The sequence below is a fragment of the Molothrus aeneus genome, chromosome 9, assembly GCF_037042795.1.
Source record: "Molothrus aeneus isolate 106 chromosome 9, BPBGC_Maene_1.0, whole genome shotgun sequence".
Classification (NCBI taxonomy): Eukaryota; Metazoa; Chordata; class Aves; order Passeriformes; family Icteridae; genus Molothrus; species Molothrus aeneus.
The window spans coordinates 1,208,903-1,229,495 of NC_089654.1; the positions used below are offsets into that span (position 1 = coordinate 1,208,903).

Sequence of the window (20,593 nt, forward strand, 5' to 3'; positions counted from 1 at the left end):
AAAAACTTAAAAACCCCAACCCCATCCCTCCAAACCCACCCTCCCCAAAAAAAAGCCCCCAGCTCTCCCTCAAAAAAACCAAGAACCCAGAAGAACCTAAAACCCCAAATATTCTCTCTCAAAGCCAAAAGAAAATACCAAACCAAAAATCCTCTCCAACTCCCCACCCTCCTGCAAGGCCAAAGCCTCTATGGCCATCCAGGCTGTGCTTTCCATTCCCCCAGAACTGTCCAGCCTGTGATCCAGGGGAGGCCGTTCCTGGATGGAGGAGCTGAAATCTCTGGAAGGACTCAACAGAGTTCAGTGAATTTCAGGCTCCTTTTCCCCCACTCCCTCCTGGGCAGCTGCTCCCAACCTGCTCCCTCAGCTCCTGCTGAGGCTGGGAACTGCTCCTGCATCCTTTCCCTGTAAAACCTGGGATTCAGAGAGGGCTGAGAAGAGGCTGTAATGAAAATGCAGGATTTTATTTAAAAAATGACCAAGAAAATGCCCTTGCAGAACGCAGCAGCAGGAGCTCGTTCCCTCCCCTCCGGTCCCGCTCCCGCAGCGCAGCCGAGGCCCGGCGGGACAGGAGAGGGAAGCCTGGATTGCACAGGTGGAGCAGCTTCCAAATCCAACAGCATAGTTTGGTCTTTATTCTAACAAATGATACAACCCAAAGTGACTATGAGTGAAGGGAAGGGGAAACCGGGGAGCGGACGACAGGAAAACCAAGAGAGGTGACTTGTTTTCCATGGGAGTTACAAACTGTCAGGAAAAGAAAAGTGAAACTGCAGCATTACAGGAATTGGTTAATCCAGATTAAATAACGCAGTTCTCCTGGCGGGAATTACAACTCAGGAGCAGAGACAGAAAATAACAGAGGGCTGTGGGAATACCAACGGAACCCGGGGGATTCCAGCACAAACACATCCAGGAGGGACGAACGGACTGAACACAGGAACGGGGAATTGCTGTGCTGGGAGTGCAGTGGCTGGGCAGCAGCTCCAGAGAGCAAATCCAGGGTGTTCCCTTTGCCATGGGACAGAGCAGGAGCTTGGAAGACCAGAGGAACGGTTTGGTTCAGAAACAACCCGCGGGATCCTTCCCCAGTGAGGTCGGAATTGGGTTGAGCAAAATTCCTGGTTGTCTTTTAAGAGCCATAAAAAACCTCAGGAAAAAAAGAAGTGGTGGGAGGGGAGCCCCAGCCTGGGCAGGAGCAGCTGGATGTGATTCCCACCAGCCTGGTCCAGCTCCCTTCTCCTCCTGCCCTGGACACCAACTCCAGCTGGGGTGTCCAGGGCTGCTCCTGGTTCCCCTGACATTCCCAGGCCACAGGGATGAGCTGGAGCTGCTGCACAGACACAATCCATGGATCTGTGCTCACTCCCAGGGACCAAACCCTCCTGCAACACCTGGCCTGGCCTCCAAGAAAATGGGAAAAGCCGAGGTGAGGCTCTGCTGGATCAATGCTGCTTGGAAAAGGAATTTCCCAGAGCCACGGGACAGGGGATGGACCCTGTGCCCCAGGTTGGGGCTGGGAACACCCTGGAGACACATCCAGGCCCACAAACATTCCCTGCGTCCATGCAACACAACCCAGTGACAAGAACAGGCTTCAGTGGAGAAAACATGGATATAAACACGGATCTCAACGTGGGCAGCCCCTCGGGGTCCACAGGCTCAGCCCAGTGTCCCCCTGCCTGAGAATTCCTGCAGTGCATCCATCGGGAATGCCCAGGTGTCCCTACGTGTGAGAACTCCTCACCAGGAATGTTCAGACAGGAAACACATCCCAGGAGGAGGGAAAAGTACTGAGAGCAGCTCTGGGAGCCCAGGGGCTGCCCTGGGAGCTGGGGAACAATCCAGGGAATTGCCATCCCTCAGCTCCACAGGGAGAGCAGGAGCAGCTGGAGTTCCCGGGATAACCCAGAGCAAGGACAGCCCCAAAGCTGTGCCCACATTCCAAGACAGAACGAGCCTTAGGAGCAGCTTCCTGCAACCCTTCCTGCAGCCCCTGCAAGTGTCCCAGGGAGCAGCCGTGTCCCAGGGGATGAAAATCCCCCAGGTCTGCAGCCAGAGGCCACAGGAACCACAGGAAACACTTCCAGGACCTGCCCTGGGCTTTGGGCAGACACCCTGCAGCCACCAGGGGCTGTCCAGAGGGGACAGAGCCTCAGCAGCCTCAATCCCACAGGAGGCCACCCCAAACCCTTTTTGTTTTCCAGTTCCAAGGCCAGGATCCAGCCTGGGATCCAGCAGTGGCTGCACTGCCCAGGCCCCACAGCCCCAGCAACGCTTCCACGGAGCCAGGGATGGATTTGGGATGAGCAAAAATGCAAAGGAACACAAACCCATGGATCTCCCTGTACCACTGAGCAAAGGGAGCTCTGACATTCACCTCGGGGAGGAACCTCTCACCACTGCAATTCCCAAGGCATGGGGTGCCCTCTAAGGCACCTGGCACAGGTCCTGCAGCTACACAAAGCATCCTGGAGGGGACAGGGGACCCCTGGGAGGGGGCAGAGCCCTGTGCTGCCCCACAGGCACCGATCCAAGCTCCAGCTCAGCCCCACAGACATCCCCAGGCTGTCCCAGAGGATCCCACCTGGCTCCCAGGAGCAGCACTGATGGTGTCAGTTCATCCCAGAGGTGTGAAACACGTCAGGAATTCATCATGACTTGGAAGAAGAACAAGTTCCATCATTCCCAGAGGATGCTCCACACCTGCCCTGACACGGCACTGCAGGAGTCATTTCCCTTTGCTTGTTTTCCCTAAAGCTTCATTTTGAATTTGAGTTTGAATTAACAACAAAGCTGCACTGCTCCCCTGTCCCAGTGCTTCCCTGTTCCCCAGGTCCACAGAGGTGCTGGGAAAGAACCAACCCCACCCTCTCAACTCCAGTGCTCCTGGGCTTTGCTGACAGTGCTTCCCTGGGCCTCCCCTATGTCCCTCCCCAGAGCAGCCTCTTTGGGATGGATCAGAGATTCCAGCAGTTTGGAATTCCCTGCTCTCAGGTGTGCCTGACACCCTGCCCTGTGCTGAGCCCCTCCCTTGTCCCTTGTGCTCAGCACAGCTGTTCCCTCCACTGAGCATCAATGATCCTCTTCATTATAAACTTTTTGATCCTTAACTCTATGGAATTCCAGAAAAAGTTTTACCTACAGTGCACAAAGAATATAATTTGGAAAATATTTACATTTTTGTACAATGACACCACAGCACTTGAATCTAAATTTCTTCATACAAACAATTATAGCACCATCAGCCTTCTGCACAAATCTTGCCTAACAAACCCCAAAAAGGTGGATTATTGTTAGATGAGGAGACTGGAACAACTGGGAATGGGAATAAGCTCGAGGAGCTGGAGTACTGAACCATCCACGAACGGGGGCTGGACAAGATGAGCTTGAAGGTCCCCCCACCCCAAACCAGTCTGGGATTCTCTGTGATTTAAACACAAAGAGGCAGGGAACGAATGTGGGAACAGCCCAAGCTGCCCGTGAGCACCACGGTGGCCCCGAGTGCAGGGAGAGCTGCTCCTGCAGGAAAGGGCAATGCCTGGGCTCCTCCCAGCTCTCACAACCTGACCTGGTGGTGCTCGGCCTTTCTGGGACACCTCTCCCAAGCGAGGCTCAAATAAAGGGTTAACAACAAGTGACATTCCTGGCCAGGCAGCCCTGGAGTGCTCCCCACCAGCCCAGGGAGCCAGGCAGGGAGCAGGGAGGGAAGGGGAATGAAGGGCTCAGGCAGGGCCAGCCCCAGGCTGGGCCGGCGCTGCCGAGGTGCCTCGCTCCCTGCAGAGCACGGCTGGCTCTGCCTGGGTGCAGGAGGAAATCCAAGTGTCAGTGGTGCCCATTTGGTTCATTCATCTACAGCCAAGGTATTCCTTCAGGATACCTTCCAACATTCCGCGGCTGAGCTGGGAGCTCAGGGAACAGGGAGCAGGGGAAGGACAGGGGGGCTCACCTCACCCCAGCCCCGGGCCCAGCTCGGTGCCAAGGTCCAGCAGTGCCTCGCGGATCACCACAAGTGTAAAAAATTTAAAAACCAGCAGCTCCTCCCAGCTGGGGGGGGCAGCTCCCGAGGCAGGAGCGGCTGTGCCAAGGGGGATGGCAGCAGGAGGCTCTGAGAAGCGGGAGCTGGAGGGGCTGGATGCCCAGAGCAGGGCCAGCTCCTTCCCTTGGCTGCGGGCTCACGAGTTCATCCCTTGCTGTGCCCCACGGCTCTGCCCTGCTGTGGGTGCAGCCATTCCCTGGCCCTGGGATGCCGGGCTGGTGCTCCCAGGAGCTCCCAGCCCCCTTAGAGGTCCGGGAAGCGGCTGGGATCCTCCTTGTAGTCGTCGGGAATGCTGAAGATGGAGTCATCGAACTCGTCGTAGCGGAACTCCTGGAACGTCACAGTGGCCGTGATGGTGGGGAACACCGGGATGTCTGCGGGGACAGGGCACGCTCAGGGACAGGGCACAGCCACGAGCGCCACCAATCCCCACCCCTGCAAGGCTGGACGGGGCTTGGAGCAGCCTGGGTTAGAGTGGGAGGTGTCCCTGCCCATGGGAATGGGAGCACGAGCTGGAATCTGAGGTCATTCCCAAGCCAAACTGCTCTGGAACGCTGTGCAAACATGGCAGAGGCAGAGCACAGCCTACCTGCTCACACAGCTCCCTGCAATTCCAGAACCCTGTATCCCTTAGGAAAGGGGCTACTGCTTCTGGGATCATCTATCCCATGACTAAGTTGATTTTAGACATTTCCATCTGTTACAAGTGCAATAGTTTTCTATTTTTCACTTAAAATCAATCTATCCCCAGTAATCCTTCAAGAAAAGGAAACACAGGAATGTTACAAAATACTCCACACCTGAGATCATCCCCTAGTGGAGGAATAATCCAGCACATCCCACTGCCCCTGGAGCAAGGCCCCAGCACTTCTGTGCTCCTGAACTCTCCAGCAACACATTCCTAGGTGAGAGCTCTTCCCCAAAACTCCACAAAAGGCCTTATGAACATATTGCAAGAATAAATGCACACGTTTAGAAAATCTGGATTGGATATGTGGGAAAATTTCTCTTGGAAAGGGTTTTCCAGCATCCCCATGCCTGAAGGGATTTCAAAGCTGTGTGGATGTGGCACTGGGGCACATGGGGCAGTGGGGGCCTTGGCAGTGCTGAGGAATGGTTGGACTCAGGGAGCTTTTTCAACCTGAAATTCTGGATAAATAAAGCCCCAGGAGTTGCTGTGTGCTCTTACCTAATTTGACAGGAAAGCCTGGTGGAAGCTTCATTTGAACAAATTCTCTAAGTTTGTTAAAGTGCTTGAAGGGTGCAATGACTTCTAAGACATTCAACAACCTGCAAAGGAGAGCAGAGCCCGTGGCAGATCCTCCTGCCACACACACCCTGTCCCTCTGGACAGGAAAACATCATCCACAGGGCCCAGGGGACACAGAGGGTGACAATGACAGCATCCCCCTTCTCCATCCCAGGGCTTCAGGGTCACCCCACATGCAGAATTACAACAAACCAACACCAGGATAGAAATTCCTTGTCCTTATTTTCCACAGGAGATGAGGGATAAGGTACCACCCCCCTTCTCCACGGACATGTGGAACTGACCTGGCTTTGCACTGGTTTAGGGGACACAATTTTGTGCTAAACTTTATTACAGGGAAAACCATTTCAGAATTCTGTGGGATCAGACACCACAGATAACCCTGATAACCCTGCCCAAAACTCTGCTCTTATCAAGCCAAGTAAGGGCTTGGCTCTTCCCCAGCCCCAGCAGCTCCCAGATTCCCAGTTTAAGGCATCCCTTACTCAACATCCTGACTGCACTCCCAGCTCCCACTCCTGGGGATCTGGAGGGCTCTGCAGCTCATGAACACATTAAAACCTTCCCAACAGGAATAACTCCTGTGGCCAGGAGCTTTCACTCACGATTCAATTCCTAAGGGGAATTCCTGGCTCATTGCTATCGTGGCTTTGAAGGTTTTCTTGCTCTCCTTGCAGACCAGCTCTCTGCCCAGGTGAGGAGCTCTGGGAGGGAGAGGGAGAGGTAAAGTCAGTGTTTCCTAGGAAAATCCTGGGTTTAGAGGAAGGAAAACAGACTTGGGTTGGAAAACATCAGGGAGGAGTCCCTACTTTCAAAGGGTTTGCTTTATTGTAATGCTGTACAGAATAAAGATAAAAAAATCTCTTAATTTAGATTACTCTGCTAAACCAGGAGACGAGACAAAACCAGGAGAACTGCTCCAGTAAAATAATTCCTCATAAACATGGTGTTAATAAACCCTACAGGAAGTGTTTATTAACCAGTACCCAGAAATGCCCATGGCAGGGGGTGGAACTGGATGGGCTTTAAGGTCCCTTCCAGCCCAAAGCATTCCAGGATCCTCTGCCTGTGGCTGAGGCCCTGACACTTCTCCCACCCACAAGGATCACTCCCAGCCCTCTGGAGAACAAACACCCAGACACCAAACCCAGACACCAAACCCAGTGCTCCTCCCTGCCCACAAAGGAGCACCCACCAAGTGGAGAACCCAAAACCCCCAGCCAGGGATGCAGAGGTGTCCCTGGAAGCCCTGCAGGCCCAGCAGCACTCACTTGCCACTCTCTGCAGAGATGTACTCCTCCCAGGAGATGGTGTTGGGGGACGGCGGCGTCAGCGACTGCCGGCGCACGGGCTGCGGGACAAGCACAGCTCAGCTCAGGGCTCCTGCCCTCCTCCTGCCACTGCCACCTCGAGCTGCCCTCAGCTCCAAACACGGCCACAGCCTGCCCTGCTCAGCCAGCCCCTGCTCTCAGCCCCCACGGGCACTTTCTGTACGCCTGGGCTGTGCTGCTCCACTATAATGAGTTAATTCAGGGCTCTGAGTGCCAAGGCAGCAGCTCCAGCTCACACAGAAATAAATTAATCACTTTAAAAGCTCTGTGTGTGTTCCCAGCTGAAGCCTGGCTCTTTCTGAAGAGCTCTTGATTTCCTGGTGCTAATCACAGGCTTCCTCCCATTTTAATGAAGCTCAAAGGAGCACGATTGCCTTTCTGGCTTCCCTTTCATTCCCAACAATCAACATTGGGTCTAAAAGAATCCGCAGTTGATTTGCCACAGCCAAACCCCTCATCTCTTCTAAGAGACAAATTAAGGCTGAATACCCAGTATAACCACAGAAATCCCTCCCTGTGTGCACTAATCAGACTAATTCATTAATGCATCACCAAAATTATACTTGTGGGTCATGTTGGTGATTTTTAGATTATGCCAATCAAAAGAAAATAAAAACATTATCTATGTATTTTGCACCACGAGGAGTGGTGTGCAAGATTATTCTCCCACATCCTGGGCAAAGTTAATCAACTATACCTCAAAATTCTGCTCCATGAGGTTTCCCCCTTTGCTCAGGCTCTCCATGATCGCTTTGTTCCGAAGGATGTCCTCCTCACTGAGATGTTCCCTTCTTTTCCTGGATTCCAACACGAGTCCATTCACCAGGTAGAAATCTGCCAGGAAGTTTCCTACTCTTTCCTGCATGAAAGGAATTTGGACATTAATGACTCACAGAAGATAAAACACAAATTTTTTTCTTTCTGCGTATCAAATAATGGCAATAAGGGAACGTGGGGATTGAGCTGGAATTCCCCCAGCCCCCCACAAGGGCTGGCACTGGGCAATCCCAAAAATACAGCAGGAACAGGTACTTCTTATGCAGGGAAGCTTTAAGACAGAGATTGTTGGAGAATTGGAGTGAAATCCCTTTCCAGAGCACTCCCATCCCTGCCTTTCTCCAGCAGGAACACCCAGAATCCTTCCTGCACTCCCTGGAATCAACCTGCAGAGATCAGAGCCTCCTGGAACAAAACCATTCCCAGCACAATCTGTCCTCCCCCTGCCCAACAGCTACAGAATCTTTCTTGTTTCTCCTGCTGAAGGCAGTCCAGCAGAGAGATTCCACATGGTATGAACTTGTGGTAATTGGGGACACAGGGACAGGGATTCTTCCCTTGTCCTGCACAATTTATCCTTTCAGAATCCTGGATTGGATTGGGCCAGAAGGGACCTCAAAGCCCAGCCCATTCCAGCTCCCTGCCACGGCAGGGACACCTTCCACCATCCCAGGCTGCTCCAAGCCCTGCCCTGCCTGGCCTTGGGCACTGCCAGGGATCCAGGGCAGCCAGAGTTTCTCCAGGAAATCTCTCCAGTGCCTCCTGCAGTGCCTTTCCCTCCTCCCTCCTGCCCAGCAGCAGGTCTGAGCTCCTCCCCACTCACAGTTTTGTCCTCCCTGAAGAGCCACCCTGTCTGGGCCCGTGTGAATGTGATGGATTTGGTGGATAAGGTGGCAGAGTAAATATCACTGCTCATCAAAATGTCGACCTCCTCTTCTGTCTCCATCTCAGATTCCTGGAAGAAAAATTCCAAAATACTCAGCAGAACTTAGCAAACAACGATTGCTTCCTCTAAAGATACACCAATAAACACAAATCCATAAGCCTTGTCCTTTGGATCTTTTCCCAGAAGCAGCATTTCCTGCATTTTCAAGCGGTTTTATAAAACCTCTGGCCAAATGGTTTCCAAATAGTTTAATCTTGAATATTAATGTGAATAAAGCATCCCAATGAGATTTATGCAGCAGCTCAGCAGCCACACCCTTTCCACAGGCAATAATCCATCTGCTTAAGTGATTGGGGGATAAAGCTGTAATTAAAGACTTGACTAATTACAGGGGGTCCAGTGAGTCAGCCCCTCACGCTGCTATCAGCTGAACTGGCCATGGAGTGACTAAAAGGATACAAAGCAGAGGGAACAGGTCTGAAAACCCACCTGAGGAGACCTCAGTTGAGCTCAGTGGAAAGATGAAAGCAGCACATAACAATTTAAACCACATCTTTCCAGTCTCGTCCCATTCCAGCTTCTCCTCAACCAGAGATCTGGATTCAAAGCTGGTTTCCCTCACAAAATTCGATGTCACCACCACAGCTCAAGTTGGAACAACTGAGGTAAAAATTCTTTGGTTTGCAGTTCTCTGGGTGTTTCTGAGGCAAATTCTGTTTGATATATTCCCAAAAAAGCCCGGGATGTGTCCCACCCCCTTCCCAGAGCTTTACCTCGTGGTGTATTCGCTGGTAAACTTTTTGCTCATTGTCTAAAACTACAAAAGATTCGGAGGGTGCGGCGTCACCGTTAAAAATGAAGCTTAAATCCCCTCGTTGGCACTTCATGTCAGTAAAGTCTATCAGAGTTGTGTCCAGCCTGTGAAAACAACCCCAAATTTCACAAAAATGACCCATAAACGCAGGAGGAAATTCAGCTTCCAAGAAGGAAAGTGGATTTTTTTAATAGCAAACAAACACATAAAGGGCTGAGTTTTCTTAGGATTTCATAAGTGAGGCCTGGATGCAGAAATCGGCAAAAAATTGCTATAAAGGTGAAGTTTTCTTCAGAAAATTGTGTTTAATACTGCCAGCATGAGGGGAGTGGGAGAGAATCTATTCAGTGCTACACACTGAGAAACAACTCCTCAGCAGGGTCCTGACTTGAATAACAACACTGGGACATGACCCAAAATCTGAAGAGGACTCAGAAACAAATTCAGTTTTTAAAATTTTATTTATTTCCATTGCTATTTCTGTTTTTCTCCCTCACCAACAGCAAGGAAATGCTCCTGCAGACCTGAGTAACTGGAAGGAGATGGAGCTAAGGCCATGGATCTCTGTAGTAATTCATCTCCAGTATGGCCAGAGCTTTTACTTCTCATAAAAAGGTGGTTAAAGAACCTGAACTGGGTGACTTCAACTCTAAGTGGTGAGGGATTAAAATTCCTCAAAGATTTGCCTCTGATTCCAAGGAAGAACCTGTATTTATCTATTTCCCCTCAGTTCAGGCCTCATACAGGCACAGCATCCAGAAATGAGAAGGAAAGCAACAGCCCCAGACTCAAATTTCACCTAAAAATTCACTTTACAGACCCAAGCTGCCCCTTTAATACAACAAAAATTCCTACAGATTGCATCTCCAGGATCGTATTCTTGCCTCTTTGTTTTAAATTTTGGCACCTAAAGAAAATGCCAGAAAATACATTTGGTTCCAAACTAAAAAGAACTGAGCTTGGAGAGACTCCTGAAATCCCCTATGAGTTTGTGAATTTGTCACATTAAACACCTTAAGGAAAGAAATTATATCACTTTTTGGTTTGTTTTTTTTTTTTTTAAGTGGAGACTGGAGCAGCAACACTTCTCCACGAAATACTGGAATTTATTTGCAATTGTGTTATAAATACCCAGTCCCTGTTTTTCACCGGCACATCTGGTAGATAAAGCCTTATCCAGCTGAACTGCTCTTGCTCTATATTTAAGTTATATTCAGCTCAAAAGAGATAATCAGAGAGCCTGAAATTGCAAGGCTCAGTGCTGTGTCATGGATGAGCCCAGGCTCCTCAGGGATTCAGGCTCACTGGGATGCAGCTTTTCCCTGGCACTGAAGTATTTGGGTACAAAAGCAGCACTCACCTGATATTTATACCTTGTTTGTGTATTTTACATGCATCAGAAGGCAGAATTCGGGAAAGTAAAGGCACTAAAGGAGGGAGAGAAAAGGCAATCAGGGCACTGAGATCCCTCTGCAAAGTGTTCCCATTAAAACCATTCCATCAGTCTGATTCTGGATGTGTTTTAATGCAAATACAGCATTTTCCATCATCATCTCAATCAAACACAACATCAGGGCTATTCCTATTTCATAAAATTGATTTTTTGTAATTATAATTGCACATCCTGCTTCCAATATCAGACAGAATTTGTATTTTCCACCACAGGTAAACCATTTATAAATCCTAGTAACTGTGGCTGTTCATAGTTTGAATTCTGGGATTTTACAGTTTATGTAATGCACCAAGGGAAAGAAAGCCTGGCTCCAATTAAAGGAGAACAGCCACAAGCATAAAAATGGTCTAAGGTACTAATATTAATTACTAAATTAATGAAACACATAAAATCATGGAATCCCAGAGTGGTTTGGGTTGGGCATCATCCCATCCCACCCCCTGACATGGCCCAGGTCTTAAAGCAAAGAGCTACTTCCCCTCCTTAGTGAGTCACTGGATGAGAGAATTCAGCTCCAAAAGTGAATAAGCAAAAATAAATCTGGAAAAAGTTGTGTGTCCTTTCCTCAGGACCCAGATCCCAAGCACTGTGACTGTTCCAGCACAAAGCAGAGGAGAACAAGTGTGCTGCAGGCTGATTGCATTATCTCCCTGGGGAAGGGACATGGAAGCACTCACCCCAACTTTGAAAATCCCAGTGAAGCTCTAGATAGAAGTCACCTAGCTGAGAAGAAAAGAAGAATGTGTTAACAAGCTTTTCAGGCTAAAGAACTGTAAAATTTGCTGGAAGACAGGCAGAAGTTGTGTTTGGCAAAGAAAACTTTCTCTAATGCTGTACTTGAATTTGTACTGAACTTAAACATCGCTGAAGCTTTAGCTGCAGCAGAATCAATAATGACAAAATGATGTAACTCATTTGAACTCACGTTTTTCATCATTTCTTAATACCAGGCCAACTGTCAAGCCCTGGATTGCAAAGGATTTATTGTAAACATGTGTTTAAAAACACCTATGGAGCTCTCTGCTTGCTTTGATTGATCCCATCCAATCCCATGGAATCAGAATTAATTATACAATAATTAATGAGTCAAGTTTCAGGCAGCAGTATTACAAAGACCAATTGCCATTGGCCTCGTGGAAATGTGCTGAAGTCATCAGGTCAGAGCTCCTGTGCTTCCAGAGCACGTGTGAGCCAGAGCCCACCCCAGCACGAGGAGCTCAGGGATCACAACACAGCTCAGCCTCCAAAGGGACAATTTCATTAACTTTTGAGAAATAACTGGGCTTCTACCAATTGCTGTCCCCAAACTGAGCAGTATTTTACTGTGCCCAAGGCGAACTGGCTGCTGGGTGCTGATGGAGAATGAAACCAGAAATCTCTTGCATCACCGGGCAAGGAGATCTGGGGACTGAACAGACCAGGAAATTGTTCACTGACACAAGATTTAAGAAAGCCTGAAAAATCTAATGAAATAGATTCTTTAACTCTGAGATTGAAATGATGATGAGCAGGTCTGCCTTACACAAACCTTATATTTGAACTTCTAGAAGTTGAAAGGAAGTATTACCTTAAAACAAATATAATTCTGGCTTAAAACAGAGCCAAGATTGCTTTTAAGAGCAGAAGACTGGTAAAAACATGGAAAAAACTTGCTGGCAGCTTTCCAGAGTGTCCATACTCAGAGCACAAGCCACTGCTTTCCACCCATCTGGTTTTGTCAGCACAACTCACCTCTTTCAGGGCTTTTAATAACCGAGGTCGCTTCTCTTCAACACTTTCCCTGGACTGCTGCTTGAGCTTCCTCAGGAGTGCTGAAACTACACAGGAATTAAGCCATGAACTCTGGTTGTTTGGTAATTATAGGTGAGTGTCTCACTTGAGGTCTTAAACCCAACAGTGCAATGGAACATTTCATCAGACCTGAGGAATTAATCCCAGTTACAGGAACTGCACATTAACCTGCTCGGATCACCCCAGGAAGAAAAGGCTCCAGAATTAATACCAGGCCATGTAATTAATGTAAAATTAGCTATAGAATCATGTCAAGAGGCTTTGGACACAGGTGTTAGTAAATACGTGGATACAAACATACTAACATCTACTCCACTGAGAAAATCAATAGTGAGGAGCTGACAAGAGAATGTTGTTGGTAGACTGTCAAGTAGTGCATGAATATATTAATAATACATTTATATGTGTAATATATAGTGAGTTTTCTGCTACAGGAATGCACCACCACACACAGCAATACCAAATACTATTAACATCCACCATTGAGTAGCAGCAGAATAATTTCCTTTTGCGACTCCATGTCTGAGGTGAATAAATAATATTTGAATAAAACATACTATATAAATTATATTTTCCCACTGGCCTTTTGAGATGCAGCCTAAAAGCCACATCCCACTGGCAACTGATACACAAACAAACCTGTGACCACAGGGAGCAGGCCAAGGAGATGATCCTGCCCATCCCAGATACACTTGGGTCCTGTCCCTGCCATTCCAAACCCAGAATATGCTGGTGCAGAGCTCTCCCAATGCCCTCAGTCTGAGCAGAGTTAACAGTTTGCTTATGTAACCCAGTGCAATTTCTTATCAAGGAAATGGATGCGCCTGATCGTGTTCAGATATAAAATGTTCAGCTGATGAAGAGAAACCCTTCAGAGAGCTGAGAGAGGGCTGTGGGAAAATAACCCAGCTTGAGAGCTCTGCTTTCCTGTTCTGAATGAGCCCCAATTTGGGATTAACTGGCAAACTGGGATGAATGAAGAGGTGCTTACTCATCTGTCTGTCTCCATAGCTGATGGCTTCGGCCAGAGGGCTCCATCCCTGAGCGTTTTTCACCTTTACTGGAGCATTATGGGCTAAAAGCAGGTGGGCACATTCTGGAACAAAACATCCACAGTTATTTACAGTAAAGGATGTAGCAGGAGCAGTCAGAATAAAACTCTACCAAAGCAATTCATATCAGAGATATTACACAGATCATCAAAACACATATCTGGGTTCTGACTCACTCTAACAAACAAAGCCATTTATGCAAGTACTTCCAGCACTCCCCTGTTCAATATTACCACTAAAAATAATTGGTGATCAGCCACCAATTATATAACACTGAAGAGACTTGTCCCTCCTGCTACGTGGAGTTTGCTTTTTATAATATTTCTGCATGTCAGATACACACACCACCATGGAACAAGGATATTTATATTTAATGTATGACATCAACTCTCTCTGCTGCACACACAAAGCAGAGAAATACCTCAGGGCCTTCATCCCTCCCCAAGGGGTGAATGGATGATGGGGACACGGATTTGGGGCAACTCCCATCAGGTACAGGAGAGGCAGAGGAGGCTGAGGCACCAACACATCCCTGTGTGCCAGAACATCCTGAAGAATGTGGGACTGAAAGAGGGCAAACAGGCACCTCTGTTCCAGGAAAGCCTCAGAGCAGGTGTGGAACCAACAGCTGCATTCCCCATCCACAAGTGGACACGATGGTGGAAAAACTGAAGGAAGCAAGGAGGGTTTCAGTGCTGCCATGTGCTCCCTGGAAATGGTTCTGCAGTTTCCAACCACAGGGAAACCTCAGCACATGTCACTGAAGCCACCCTGAGCCATCTGGAGGTGATGCAGCAGGGCCCAGCTGTCTCATCACCAAGACAGGGCCTTCCTGGGTTATTTTCCTACCACAGGTGCCACAGGAAACTGCACTGGTCATTCCAGATGCAGCAGCTGTGAGTCAGTGGCAGGCTGAGTGGCTGGGGAGGAAGAGATCCCTCCCTGCTGAATAAACTGTCTCCTGTGGGATAAACAAAGGCCCAGGGATTTTCATGGCTCCTTAAACAGCGCCCAGGACAAGAACAGCACTCTGCAGGGAGCAGGCAAATCAGCTTGGAATCACCAGCCAGATTCCATTTCCAGTTCAATAAACAGGCTGGGACACCTGGGGGTGCTCATCTGCAGAGGGGAAGGATCCAGGGAGAGCTCAGAGACCCTTCCAGGGCCTGAAGAGGCTCCAGGAGAGCTGCAGAGGGACTGGGACAAGCGGAGACAGGAAAGGGGGAATGGCTTCCCACTGCCAGAGGGCAGGGTTAGGTGGGATATTGGGAATAAAGCTCAGATTTCTTTTCCCACTCTTCTCCTCCAAATCCATGTGGCATCTTCTTCCCAGGAAACCTCACTAGCTTGAAACACAAAATCATGTTCAGGAAAGGGAAAAACCCCTTTTTTCCTCTTGCCCCTAAATCTTCAGGATCACTGAAAAGGTAACAAAACAAATGGTTCTACCCACCTTTATGTCCCAACATCACAGCAAGATGTAAAGGAGTGTTTCCTAAAAGAAACCATAGAAATAAAAGAGATGAGATGAAAGTCAGCAGAATCCATTGCAATCCCTTCCTTAGGAAACCCCAGTTCCTGCTCTAACCCAGGAACACACCAACACCCACCAGAGGAGTGACATTTGCTTGGATTATAATTGTCAAAATAAATATATTGAGACACATTTCATGGGCCAAGAGAGGGCTTTTAATGATATCTTGAAACTCACCCCAGGCAAAGAGGTCCAGAGGTGTCTTTGAGAAAGACACAACCCCTGTGCTCCCCACGGGCTGAAGGGTCTGATCCCTTCCCAGCCTGACATATCTGGGTTAAAAGCTACTCACAGATATGATAGTGATTAAAAATTTAACAGCCTGTTTTATTAATATTTCAAAGACTGAGTACTCATTTTTTACAACTACAGTACTGGGCATATTGAGAAGGAAGAGCACCTTCACTACAAAGCTGCCTTTTGGCTGTTTCCAAAGAAAGCTTTGGAGATGATCAGCAGCCTCTCAAACCTGTCCCCGTTTTCCTGGCGATGCTCGTGACACAGGTGGCATTTGTGTTGTTAAATATTCACTGTGAGGCACCCAGAGCTGTTTTTCCTGGATTAATGCTGCTACCAGGCTCATGACACAGTTTATTTAGGCAGCTTAAGGATGTAAAGTTCTTCCATTTAATTGAATTTTGTACATTTAAACATCTTCTAAGAGCAGTCAAGAGAGAAAAAAATGCTGGAAAACAAATTTCTTGTGTGATTCTAACACAAGCACTAGGTTGAGAGTTATTCTCTAACTCCCATTTTGTCAGCAGGAGGAACCTGCTCTGTGCACAGGATGTGCTGCACATGTGGAGAGGCTGCCACCAGCACCCTGCAGCATCAGGGGAATTCGGATGGAGATGGGAACTCAAGCCCAAGAGGGGCTGACAGGGCTGTTCAATGTGTCCTGCATCTCATCCTTGCAGGACACTGGCAGCATCCCAGGCAGCCACAGCCCTGCCATTATACACTAACCCAGCTCAGCTCCTGCTGCTATTAATAGCTGCTCCAACATCTGGGAGCCAGCGCAGCTCTGGGGATCCTGGATGCTGCCAGGCTCTGGCAGGGGATGGAAATAACCTTCCTGAGGAACACCTTGCAGAGGGAGCCACACTGAGTGCCCAGGAAATGCAAATTATGTGACCCAAGGGGAAACATTGTCAGAATCATGGAGTCACAGGAATGGTGAGGCTGGAAAAGCCCTGCAGGATCACCAAGTCCAAGCTGTGCCCAATTCCCACCTTGTCACTGAGTGCCACCTCCAGCCTTTCCTTGGACACCTCCAGGGATGGGCACTGCAACCCTCCCTGGGCAGTTCCAGTGCCTTTCCATGGATCCCGTTTCCATGGGGAAATTCCTGCTGCTGTCCAACCCAATCCTCCCCTGACACAACTCGGGGCCATTTCCTCTGCTCCTGTCCCTGTCCCCTGACTCTCCCCCGGCTGTGCCCTCCTGGCAGGAGCTGTGCAGAGCCACAAGGGCCCCCTGAGCCTCCTTTGCTCCAGGCTGAGCCCCTGCCCGGCTCCCTCAGGGATTCTGCAGCCCCTGCCCAGCTCCCTCAGGGATTCTGCAGCCCCTGCCCAGCTCCCTCAGGGATTCTGCAGCCCCTGCCCGGCTCCCTCAGGGATTCTGCAGCCCCTGCCCAGCTCCCTCAGGGATTCTGCAGCCCCTGCCCGGCTCCCTCAGGGATTCTGCAGCCCCTGCCCAGCTCCATTCCCTGCCCTGGACATGCTCCAGCCCCTCAGGGTCTTTTTTGGAATGAAGTCCTCAGAAGTGACCCCAGGATTTGAGGCGAGGCCTCAGCAGTGCCCAGCACAGCCACAGCCCCTTTTTCCAAGGAATCAGCACTCCAGCAGCTCCTGGAATGCTGCCTGTGCCCATCCAGGTGGGCAAACAAGGCCTGCTGGCCCAAAACCACACCTCAAACACAGCACCTGTCCCCACACACGTGTGGCCTTTCACCTCTGCTGAGGCACCTGCCCACCCACAGGGAGCCAGGGCTGTTTTCCAGCAAGAGGATTTGTCTGTTCAGGATTTAAGCTCTTAAATGCATGTTATAATAAAACTAGAAGTCATCTACTAGGTGTAGCTACAGGCTTCTCCCAGGAAACTCATTGTTTGGGAATAATGACACTGGCCTTCCTCTGGGCAGTGATTTGGAGGTTAATTTAGGAAGCTGGGTAGGCACTCAATTAACACTCAATTGCTTTTAGCAGAACAGCAGGAGTCTCCCATTCCACGGGATTTGGCTTTCCTGCACTGAACCAACACTAAAATAGGCCTGGATTATTAACAATAAGTTCTGTCTCCCCTCTGTCCAACCCTTAGCACATCCCAGGATTCCCCTGGCTTATTTCTGAGCAAATCATGATTATTTGGGGGACCTGAGTGTCCCTCAAATAATTCCCAGTTCCAGTGTGTGTAAACAAGTGACAGATGGAAACAGGCAGGAAGAAAACAATAACAGGGAAACGTTACTCAGGCCTTTGGAATGTCAAACCATCAAGAGGTTTGTTGTGGGTTTGTTTTTAATAGTTCAAGTAAAAACTTGGAGGAAGATGATGAATCAGAGATCCCCAAAGTGTCCTAACTCTGAACAGAGCTGGGAAAGCAGGGAGATATTAATTAGAGATTTATATATGGATCAAAAAAGGATGGAATCAATGTGTGTGATAAACACTGAGGGTGACAGCACAGCAAAGAGGGATCCAGAAGTGCCTTCAAGGAAAGACTTGGAGCTGCTGCGGCTGCTGAGTTGCTTGAAGGGGAACTGGAGGAGGAACAGGGAGAAGCAGCAGCAGGAATAGAGAGAGTGGGAAAAATCCTCCCCAAGTCTGCTGCTTTCATTCTAGCAGGATTTGCTGGAATGAAGGTGGCAGGATAAACAGATCTGTAGCTGGATTTGGAGCTGTGCCCTCAGGAAAGTGCTGTGCCAGTTGTAGGGAACACTCCTGCCCATCCTGGCTGGGAGCTGAGCCCTGTGTTACTCTGCAGCCCTCAGCCACCTTCCAGCGCCACCACAGACACAGCTGGAATTCCCAATTCCATCGTTCCTGCCACCCTGCCAGCCCCAGAGATCCTTCACCTTCGTGCTCCTTTTGAATTTACAGACCACAATGAAGCAGAGCCCATCTCCTTATCAGAAACACAACACAAGCCTCCCCGTTATCACAACTTCTCAGGCACCACACACGTGGAACTGGGAGTTCTCCAGCAGAAATGGATCGTGTTACTCTTGAAACGGCTATTAAAAATAGAGATTAGAACCAACCATGAAGGTCAAGCTGATCCCCCAGGCTGATTTATTTGTTAACAGTATAAAATATCCTCCAAATTAAAACGTTTTGAAATGTCCTGGCAAGACATGCAATATTTACAAATTTCAGAGCAGCACAAGGATCAGATTCCATCTCTGCCACTGACACTGCTGTGGACAGAGCATTTGCAGAAGAGCAGCAGAGAACAACTCTCTCAAAATCCAGAGCCACAGCATTTTAAAAGAAAGCGCAAAAAAGGACAGATTTTTGTAGCCTGGGGAAATATCAAAAACTGCTCTGCCAACAGCCAAAGGAACGGCTCAGCATCCCCCAAAGCAAACAGGTGACAGCTCAGACACCCTAAAAAAGAATGAATCTTTTAAATGCAATGGGGTCTTGGACACAGAGCAACACCCGCTCAGAGGCAGCTCTGCCAGCACAGTGCTGGTACTGGAGCTGAGAATGCTCGTTCATATTATGAAAATCACGGAATTACAGAATGGCTTGGGTTGGAATGGACCTTAAAACCCATCCCTGCCATGCCAGGGACACCTTCCACTGTCCCAGGATGCTCCCAGCTCCAATGCCCAGCCTGGCCTTGGACATTCTAGGGATCCAGGGGCAGCCCCAGCTGCTCTGAGCACCCTGTGCCAGGAGCTGCCCAGGGAACAATTCCTTCCCAGTACCATCCATCCCTGCCTCCTGTCAGTGGAAGCCATCCCCCTTGGCCACTCACTCCATCCCTTCTCCACAACCCTTCCTAAAGGGTATTCACACACCCTTATGAAACTCCCTTGCAAAACTCCCAAGGAATTCCCTATTTCCCGGTCTAGCATCCGCATCTCCCGCCGCACCGGGAGGTGGCCCCGAGCCCCGGCTCCCCCGGTGTGTCCCGCTCACCGTGACTGTCCTTCTGGGCGATGCCCTGCGTGCGGATGAGCGCCGAGAGCCGCCGCACGTCCCCCTTGAACACGCACTCGTGCACGGGGAAGGGGCCGCGCTCGGGCCCGGCGGGGGCGGCCCGGGCCGGCGGGCGGTGCCGGTGAGCGCCGGGCCCGCGGTGCCCCCCGGCCCGCCCGCCCTTCCCGCCCGTGAAGGCGCCCCCGGGCGCCGCGGCCGCCTCGTCCTCGCCGGCCGCCAGCAGGTCCCCGTCCTCCTTGCTGGGCTTGTGGTCCCTGCGCAGCGAGCGGAGCTTCTCGCCGGTCATGGCCGGCGGGAGCGCCCGCAGCGCTCGGAGCCCGCGGGGCCGGTCCCGCCCGGAGCCCCCGGAGCGGCCGCAGCTCCGCCCGCGCCTCACGGGCCTCGGCTCCGCGCCGCCATCTTCAGCCGCCGCTCTCGCGAGACTGCGCCGCACCGAGAGAGCGCGCGGGAGGAGCCACGGAGTGACCGGGAGGGGCGGGGCGGGATCCGCCCAACGGGCACGGCCTGAGGGGCGGCGGCGGGGATCGGTTCCGGCAACCGCATCCCGAGGGGAGGGATCGGGAATCGATCCCAGCAACCGCATCCTGAGGGGAGGAGGGATCGGGGATCCATCCTAGCAACCACATCCTGTGGGGAGGGATCGGGATCGATCCCAGCAAGCACATCCTGAGGAGCGGCATCGGCAGTCGGGGATCGATCCCAATGGGCACGGCCTGAGGGGCGGCATCGGGGATCGATCCCAGCAACCGCATCCTGAGGGGAGGGATTGGGGGTGGATTCCAACAAACACATCCTGAGGAGCGGAATCAGGGATCAGTCCCAAAGGGCACATCCTGAGGGACGGGATCCATCCCAAGGGGCACATCCTGAGGGACAGGGAGACTCCTTGACTCTAAGCAGCTGTTCCAGTGCTCTCCCACCCTCCATGGAAAGTTTTTTGGGAAATGATGGGACCTGGACAAGTGCTCCTCAAAGGGACAAACGTGACAGTGCCCCTGTCGTGGTGCGAGCCCTTGTAGGTGCAGTGTCAGCTCCAAAAGGACCTGTCTGGGTTGGAGCTTCCCAATTCCCCACTGCACGTCCCACTCCTGGGCCAGTTCTGCAAGTTTCTGCTTCCAATATGGGATGAGTAATTGTAAAAATGATGATGTCCCAAATTCCTGATGAATTGGATTTTTTAATAATTCTCCCAGGGAAAACAACCCCTAAGTTGCCAGGGAGACCAGACCTGCTGTGATAACAGAACTACCTTCCTGGTGGCCTGGTCTTTCCCGAGTTCACATCATCTCCCTCATCCCAAGTGACCAAGAAGAATTCTAGGCAGATTTAGGAATTCCTGTGCCTGCTGTCCCCAGCTGCTTCCCACACAGCTTTTTACAGTCCTAATACAGAATTTGAAGTAATTCTAGGGGGAAAAAAAAAGAGAAAAAACCAACAATTTGCTTTTGCTCTATACTCTGGTGGTCTTTCCAATGAG

The 20,593-nt window shown here is 50.3% G+C and overlaps 1 protein-coding gene across 1 annotated transcript; it reads right to left on the minus strand.

Moving 5' to 3' along the window:
• Window positions 1-443: 443 nt before the first annotated feature.
• On the minus strand, window positions 444-19,417 carry ANKRD13C (ankyrin repeat domain 13C). Its single transcript, XM_066555789.1, has 13 exons — window positions 19,096-19,417; window positions 14,867-14,908; window positions 13,353-13,457; window positions 12,302-12,387; window positions 11,248-11,293; window positions 10,478-10,544; window positions 9,077-9,221; window positions 8,241-8,372; window positions 7,338-7,499; window positions 6,581-6,660; window positions 5,915-6,013; window positions 5,229-5,329; window positions 444-4,413 (listed from the first exon to the last, which is right to left on the minus strand). Exons 1-13 carry the CDS (start codon window positions 19,400-19,402, stop codon window positions 4,283-4,285), a joined length of 1,503 nt encoding a protein of 500 aa, XP_066411886.1. The 5' UTR covers window positions 19,403-19,417; the 3' UTR covers window positions 444-4,282.
• Between the last annotated feature and the right edge of the window lie 1,176 nt (window positions 19,418-20,593).

What these genes read in the sequence shown, in the direction of transcription:
- ANKRD13C (XM_066555789.1), bottom strand. Translation starts at nt 19,402, where the DNA reads ATGACCGGCGAGAAGCTCCGCTCGCTGCGCAGGGACCACAAGCCCAGC. An exon ending in TATTAAAAGCCCTGAAAGAG is followed by an intron (nt 11,294 to 12,301) that starts GTGAGTTGTGCT and finishes TTTTCTTCTCAG; the next exon opens with CTAGGTGACTTCTATCTAGA. An exon ending in CTGGGATTTTCAAAGTTGGG is followed by an intron (nt 10,545 to 11,247) that starts GTGAGTGCTTCC and finishes TCCCTCCTTTAG; the next exon opens with TGCCTTTACTTTCCCGAATT.